Source organism: Stenella coeruleoalba (assembly GCF_951394435.1).
Source record: "Stenella coeruleoalba genome assembly, chromosome: X".
NCBI lineage: Eukaryota > Metazoa > Chordata > Mammalia > Artiodactyla > Delphinidae > Stenella > Stenella coeruleoalba.
In genome coordinates this window covers 38,259,926-38,268,629 of record NC_137152.1, presented here as the reverse complement: position 1 = coordinate 38,268,629, position 8,704 = coordinate 38,259,926, and the positions used below count along the sequence as shown (strand labels likewise).

Genomic DNA, 8,704 nt, shown 5'->3' with positions numbered 1-8,704 from the left:
AGTGTACAGTTAAGTGGCATTAAATATATTCACACTGTTGTATAACCATCATCACCATCCATCTCCAGACCTTTTCATCTTGCAAAATTGAAATTCTGTACCCATTAAACAATTACTCCCCATTCTTTCCCCTCCCCAACCCCTGGCAACTATCTGTGTCTTCTTGAGTGAGCTCTGGTAATTTGTGTCTTTCAAGGAATTTGTACATTTCAATGAAGTTGTGGAATTTATTGGCATAAAGTTGTTTATAATATTCCTTTAACCGTTTTAGTATCTGTAGAATCTGTAGTGATGTCACCTCTCATTTCTGATATTGGTAAGTTGTGTCTTCTCCCTTTTTTTTTTCTTGTAAGTCTTCACGTTTATCAGTTTTGTTGATCTCAGTCAACCGCTTTTGATTTCACTGATTTTCTCCATTGTTTTTCTGTTTTCTATTTTTATTGATTTCCACTTTGATCTTTATTATTTCCTTTCTTCTGCTTACCTTAGGTTTACTTTGCTCTTCTTTTTCTAGTTTCTTATGGTGGAAGCTGAGATAATAGATTTTAGACCTTTCTTATTTAGTTCTTTCTTCTTTTCTAATATAGGCAGGCATTTAATGCAATAAATTCACCCCCGAATACTGCTTTAGTGGCATTGACAAATACTAATATGTTGAGTTTTCATTTTCATTCAGTTCAAAATGTTTTCTAATTTCCATTCTGACTTCTTTGATCCATGAATTATTTTGAAGTGTGTTACTTAGTTTCCAAATATTTGGAGATATTCCAGAGATCTTCCTGTTATTAATTTCTAATTCAGTTCCATTGTGGCCAGAGAAAACAATTTGTATAACCTGAATCCTTTTGCATTTACTGAGATTAATTTTATGGCCCAGAAAATGGTCTATCTTGGTAATACAGGGAAGCTGCTTCATGCTGGTGCCTTGACCTTGCATAGATCCTCATAGTTCCTGTAGGTAATGCTTAACCACAGCTGATCTATCTAGGTCTTGGCAGAAGCCTTGTGATCCTCCCAGAACATGAGAGCATGGGAAGCTTGTGAAGAACTGCTACAAGGCCATTTCCCACTCACTTTTTTATTTTCATGGGAAGCTGTCATGAGAGATTCTTATCACCTCCCAAATTCTGAGGAGATATGAGGATTTCTGTCTGAACCTTAGGGTACAGCTGCAGGGTATACAAATGCTTACCTGCAGCATGAAATCAGCTCCTCAGCAACAGGGTGTTCCACCACTTGTGTTGCAGCCATCTGGACCCTTTTGTTTCAGTATCATCCTGTGGTACAAAGGATATGGGGAACTGCTGTTGAGCCCCTCTAGTGAATTTTCATTTCAGTTATTTCATATTTATTTTCTTTATATTATTTTCATATTCTATTATTTTTTTATTTACTTTTATCATACTCAACTATTTTAACTCCTGAATTTGTTTTTTTTTTACTTTCTATCTTTTTGTTGATATTCTCTATTTGGTGAGACATCGTTATTATACTTCCCTTTAGTTCTTTAGATATGGTTTCCTTTAGTTCTTTGAGCATATTTATGCTAGTGATTTAAAATCTTTGTCTAAGCTGCGTGTAAATCAGTGAAGTCAGAACACTCCCTCACACGATATACAAAAATGAACTCAAAATGGCTTAAAGGCTTAAATATAAGACATGACACCATAAGACTCCTAGAAGAACACAGGCAAAAGATTCTCTGACATAAATCATAGCAATGTTTTCTTAGGTCAGTCTCCCAAGGCAATAGAAACAAAAGCAAAAATAAACAAATGAGGCCTAATCAAACTTATACACTTTTACACAGCAAAGGAAACCATGAACAAAACAAAAACACAACCTAGGGACTGGGAGAAAATATTTGCAAATGATGCTGAAACTGTGCAACTCAGATTGGGACTTGAACACACATGCCAGGACTCGAACCCAGCCAAAACCCCGACTGGCACTTGAACCCACGTTTTTTTAACTGAGATCACACACCTGGTCTCAGGACATAATGAAGCTGAGGTTCTTGATGTCTCATCACAGAAAGAATTCAGTGAGAGACAAAGTAGGTAAGAAGTGGATTTATTTAGAGAGAAACACACTCCACAGAATGTGGGTCATCTGAGAAGGCGAGAGCAGCACCAGGGTATGGGGTTGTCAGTTTTTATAAGGGTGGGTAATTTCATAGGCTAATGAGTGGGAAGAGTATTCCAGCTATTTTGGGGAAGGGGTGGGGATTTCCAGAAATAGGGCCACCGCCCACTTTTTGACCTTTATGGTCAGCCTTGGAACTGTCATGTCACCTGTGGGTGTGTCATTTAGCTTGCTGGTGTGTTACAATGAGCAGAAAATGAGGTTCAAGGTCTAGTGGAAGCCATCTTGGACCTATTTGGTTCTAATCAGTTTATGTTGTGTCCTTGGGCTATATCATTCTTTTTTTTTTTTGCAGTACGCGGGCCTCTCACTGTTGTGGCCCCTCCTGTTGCGGAGCACAGGCTCCGGAAGCACAGGCTCAGCGGCCATGGCTCACGGGCCCAGCCGCTCCGCGGCATGTGGGATCTTCCCGGACCGGGGCACGAACCCGTGTCCCCTGCATCGGCAGGCGGACTCTCAACCACTGCACCACCAGGGAAGCCCCCTATATCATTCTTTTAAAGGTTGTGCCCTGCCCCCTTCCCTCCTGTTTCATTCTCCTCTCAGAGATTTTACTCCCATATTCTTACGGGAAGCAGAGGGGCAATGGTCCATCTTCTGTAACTGCTTCGAGGCTGAGTAGGGGTGTCGACCCTACCTGTCAGGGAGTAAAAACATCTCTGGATGCCTGATCTAGGGGCCCCAGGGGCAAGACAGCTACTTGTTTTAAGTCAGTGTGGGCTGGAATCCTCACATAGCCATCATCTTGATGTGGAACTGTTGTAACTGCTTCCATAGCCTTCCTATGAATCTCCTTGATGATGAAGCACGGTTTGGAACAGCATCAGAGTACAAAAATAACTATCTATAAATGACAAAAGAATTAAAAGGCATGGTTAAACATCTGATTACAGTGTAATTGGTAAAGAAACTTGGTTACAATAACCAGAATTACAAATGATTGCATTTCACTTAACATACCAAATAACCCTAGTTAAATATTTTCTCTTTGAGATACTTCAGGGGCCCTCTACAGAATCCCAAAATTAGCTGGAAATCAAAAGAACTTTAATGAAAATTTGATATTTGGGAAGTTTGTCAAAAAGTTTTAAAACACTTGGTAAAATAAGATCATAGGTCACTGTGAGATAATACTTATTCTGTAATCAAAGTGACAATAAAAGATTTCAAAGACAAATACAACACAGATCATTTAAAAGGTAAAGAAACTTAATATCTGTTATCAAAGGCAGTTCAACATTTTAAGAAAACCTGTCCTCTTGGGACTTCGCTGGTGGTGCAGTGGTATCTGCCTGCCAATGCAGGGGACACGGGTTCGATCCCTGGTCCAGGAAGATCCCACATGCCGTGGAGCAACTAAGTCCGTGCGCCCCAACTACTGAGCCTGTGCTCTAGAGCCCACAAGCCACAACTACTGAGCCCGTGTGCCACAACTACTGAAGCCTGCGTCCCTAGAGCCCGTGCTCCACAACAAAGAGAAGCCACCACAATGAGAAGCCCGTGCACCGCATCCAAGAGCAGCCCTTGCTTGCCACAACTAGAGAAAGCTCACACACAGCAATGAAGACCCAACACAGCCAAAAATAAATAAATAAATAAGCAAATTTATTTTAAAAAAAAAAGAAAAAGAAAACCTGTCCTCTTAAAAGAGAGAAAAGCCACATTCAAGTCTTGCACCAGCTTACTTTTAAAATTCATTTACTCAATTAAATTTATTCTAAACTTAGTCAATCCTGACTGTGCACAAAACACTTTTCTCACAGTCCACTTTCCACAAACTTTTCATTACTTTCTGTAACCATCACTTTATTTTTTTGCAACCAGAAACAACCATCTGGGTTCAAGTAGCAATCTGAGTTGCATGGTTTCAATGCAACCAACAAAGGCTTAATTTCCAAAATATACAAACAGCTCATACAACTCAATAACAAAAACAAAAAAAACAACTGATCAAAAAATGAGCAGAAGACCTAAATAGACATTTCTCCAAAGAAGACATACAGATGGCCAATAGGCATATGAAAAGATGCTCAATGTTGCTAATTATTAGAGAAATGCAAATCAAAACTACAATGAGGTATCACCTCACACCAGTCAAAATGGCCATCATTAAAAAGTCTACAAATAATATATACTGGAGAGGGTGTGGAGAAAAGGGAACCCTCCAACACTGTTGGTGGGAATGTAAATTGGTGCAGCCAGTATGGAAAACAGTATGGAGGTTCCTTTAAAAATTAAAAATAGAGTTACCATATGATTCAGCAATACCACTCCTGGGCATATATCTGGAGAAAACTCTAATTCAAAAAGATACAGGACTTCCCTGGTGGTGCAGTGGTTAAGAATCTGCCTGCTAATGCAGGGGACATGGGTTTGATCCCCGGTCCAGGAAGATCCCACATGTCATGGAGCAACTAAGCCCATGCACCACAACTACTCAGCCTGCACTCTAGAGCCTGTGAGCCACAACTACTGAGCCCACATGCCACAACTACTGAAGCCCATGTGCCCTAGAGCCCGCATGACGCAACTACTGAGCCCACACGCCACAACTACTGAAGCCCACACACCTAGAGCCCGTGCTCCGCAACAAGAGAAGCCACTTCAATGAGAAGCCCGTGCACCACAACTCAGAATAGCCCTCGCTCGCTGCAGCTAGAGAAAGCCCAGGTGCAGCAATGAAGACCCAATGCAGCCAAAAAAGAAAAAAAAGATACATGCACCCCAATGTTCATGCAGCACTATTTACAATAGCCAAGACATGGAAACAAGTTAAATGTCCATTGACAGATGAATGGATAAAGAAAATGTGGTATATATATACAATGGAATATTACTCAGCCATAAAAAGGAGTGAAATAATGCCATTTACAGCAACATGGATGGACCTAGAGCTTATCATACTAAGTGAAGGAAGTCAGACAGAGAAAGGCAAATACCATGTGATATCACTTATATGTGAAATCTAAAATATGATATAAATGAACTTATTTACAAAACAGTAACAGACTCACAGACATAGAAAACAAATTTATGGTTAACACAGAGGAAAGGGGATGGGGGAGGGATAAATTAGGAGTTTGGGATTAGCAGATATATATATATATATTCAGGAATTCCCTGGTGGTCCAGTGGTTGGGACTCTGTGCTTCCACTGCAGGGGGTACGGGTTTGACACCTGGTCAGGGAGCTAAGATCCTGCATGCCACGAGGCATGGCCAGAAAAAAAAAAGAGAGAGAGAATATGTATATTCTTAATCACTTATACTGTACACCAGAAACTAACACAACATTGTAAATCAACTATACTTCAAAAAAACCCTAAAATCTTTGTCTAGTACATCCAATGTTTGGGCTTCCTTAGGGATAGTTTCTATTTAGTGCTTTTTTTTGCCCTGTGTATGGTTCATACTTTCTATTTTCATTGCAATTTTAAAATCTGGATATTTTAAATAATGCAGCAGCTCTGGAATTCAGATTCTCTCCACCCCAGGCTTTATTGTTGCTGCTGTCTGTTTAGTGACTTTTCTGAACTAGTTTTATAGTCTGTATTCTTTGATATGTGTGGTCACCAAAGTCTCTGCTTCATTAACTTAGTGGTCAGCTAATGGTTAGAGAGAGATTTCTTCAAATCCTTTGAACCAATAAGTCTTCAACCTTTGCCTAGGGTTTCTCTGTGTGTGTTGGAGCATGCTTGAACACTCCAGCAAGGTAGTTTACAACTCTGCCTTAGCAGAGTTCTCCACAGAGCTTCAAGATCACCCAGAGGTGGAAATAATGCCATCTGCAGCAACATGGATGGACCTAGAGATTATCATACTAAGCGAAGTAAGTCAGACAGAGAAAGACAAATATACAATATTGCTCATATGTGGAATCTAATTTAAAATTATACAAATGAACTTATTTACAAAACAGAAACAGACTCACAGATCTTGAAATCAAACTTATGGTGACCAAAGGGAAAACGTGGGGGAAAATGATAAATTAAGAGATTGGGATTAACATATACACACTACTATATATAAAATACATAACAAATAAGGACCTACTGTAGGGCTTCCCTGGTGGCGCAGTGGTTGAGAATCTGCCTGCCAATGCAGGGGACATGGGTTTGAGCCCTGGTCTGGGAAGATCCCACATGACACGGAGCAACTAAGCCGGTGCACAACAACTACTGAGCCTGTGCTCTAGAGCCCGCACGCCACAATTACTGAGCCCACGAGCCACAAATACTGAAGCCCACGTGCCTAGAGCCTGTGCTCTGCAACAAGAGAAGCCATCGCAATGAGAAGCCTGTGCACTGCAACAAAGAGTAGCCCCTGCCCCCCGCAACTAGAGAAAGCCCACGGGCAGCAATGAAGACCCAACGCAGCCAAAAATAAATTTTATAAAAGACCTACTGTATAGCACAGGGAACTCTACTCAGTACTCTGTAATGGCCTATATGGGAAAAGAATCTTAAAAAGAGTGGATATATGTATATGTATAACTGATTCACTCTGCTGTACACCTGAAACTAACACAACACTGTAAATCAACTATACGCCGATTAAAAAAAAAAAAATCACCCAGAGTTGAAAGCTTAGGGCCTTCTCAGTTCTTTCCTTGGCATGCTTGTAGCCCTGCACTTGCACATGCATATGGCCTTCCAGAATCCCAGAAGTATGTCAGAGCTTTTCAAGGTCCCTCTGGATATCTTATTCCCAGTTTTTCATGATTTTTGGTCAACTTGTTTTCTCCAGCTGTTATCACAACCTCGGGCAACTGTGATGTTAAACAGTTTTCACCAGTTATTTTTTAAAAGGCTATTTGACCTGAGAGAGCTCTGAATCAGGTCAAATAAAGACAAGCCCTATAAGTGAAGGTTTCCAGGGAACTGCTATACAGGTCAAGAATGACAATTTTCTGGGCCTCACACCCATTAGAATGGTTACTATAAAAAAAAAAAGAAAGAAAAGAAGTGTTGGTTGGGATGTGGAGAAAATTAGAACCTTTGCACACTACTGGTAGGAATATAAAATGGTGCAGCTGCTACGGAAAACAGTTCCCCCCAAAATTAAAAAAACGATTACCATATGATCCAGCAATTCCACTTCTGGACAAATATCCAAATTAATTGAAAGCACAGTATCAAAGAGACTTTGCACACCCATGTTCATAGCAGCATTATTCCCAATAGCCAAAAGGTGGAAGCAATCCAAGTGTCCATCGATAAATGAATTGATAAGCAAAACGTGGTATATTCATACAATAGAATATTATTCAGCCTTTAAAGGGAAGGAAATTCTGACACATGCTTCAACACGGATGAACCTTGAGGATGTTATGCTAAGTGAAATAAGCCAGTCATAAGAAAACAAATACTGTATGATTCCACTTATATGATATATCTAAAGGTGTCAAATTGGGACTTCGCTGGTGGTCCAGTGGTTAAGAATTGGTCTTGCAATGCAGGGGACACCGGTTCAATCCCTGGTCAGGGAACTAAGATCCCACATGCCACGGGGCAACTAAGCCTGTGCACCACAACTAGAGAGCCCGTGTGCTGCAACTACGGAGCCCACATGCTCTGAAGCCCATGTACCATAACTAGAGAGAAGCCCGTGCGCTGCAACGAAAGATCCCGCGTGCCTCAACTAAGACCCAATATAGCCAATAAAGGAGTCAAATTCATAGAAACATAAAGTAGAAAGGTGGTTGCCAGGGGCTGGGGGAGGGGGAAATGGGGAGATGTTTAATGGGTCTAGAGTTTCAGGGTTTTTTTTCAAGTTTCAGACTATTTATTAAGCAGTGTAAACCCCAACACAATACACCAACATGATTTCGTGCGTTTATTTATTTATTTTTTACTTTTTGGCCGTACCACGCAGCACGTGGGATCTTAGTTCCCCAACCAGGGATCGAACCGGCGCCCCCTGCAGTGGAAGTGCCAAGTCTTAACCTCTGGACCACTAGGGAGGTCCCTGATTTCGTGCATTTAGAGGGGAAATGTTTCCTGGTTAAGTGGAAAATTGTGCAGATGGCTTCTGGAAGACCTTCATTCTAAGCAGCTTTATAATGAAACATTTCATTTAGAAGTCTGGACCTTCTTTCTTCAATTTGCTGTAATCTACATTCACTGAGTAGAACTTGTACTGATCATTGGGACCCAGTTTTTTCCAGGGTTCTGGGTTACTCTTTCTGTCCCAACTGACATCTGGATTGAACAATGCCTGGCGCAAGACATACAGTGTTGCTCCAGTACCTCCCGCTTCAATAAATATGAAGAGGGGGATCAAGCTAAGATGCTTCTTGGCCTGACCGATGATTAGGCGGAGCATGGTTGTGACAGAAGCCTCGAGTCCAGACGGAGAGAACAATAAACTTGCAAGACCCAGGACTAAACAGTCTCTGCGCCGAGCAGAGTTTCAGTTTTGCAAGATGAAAAAGTTCTGGAGATCTGTTTCACAACAATGTGAATATTCTTAACATTCCTGAACTGTACATTCAAAAATGGTTAAGGCGGTAAATTTTATGTTATGTATACTTTGTTACAATTAAAAGTACATGGACACCT

At 40.8% G+C, this 8,704-nt stretch overlaps 1 protein-coding gene across 1 annotated transcript; it reads right to left on the bottom strand.

Annotated features, from left to right (window-relative positions):
- Positions 1 to 8,148: 8,148 nt before the first annotated feature.
- LOC307180537 (cytochrome c oxidase subunit NDUFA4-like) lies at positions 8,149 to 8,468 on the bottom strand (the record flags this gene model as incomplete). The annotated part of the gene is made up of 1 exon (XM_079910913.1): positions 8,149 to 8,468. One exon carries the CDS (start codon positions 8,466 to 8,468, stop codon positions 8,220 to 8,222), a length of 249 nt encoding a protein of 82 aa, XP_079767039.1. The 3' UTR covers positions 8,149 to 8,219.
- Positions 8,469 to 8,704: the final 236 nt, after the last annotated feature.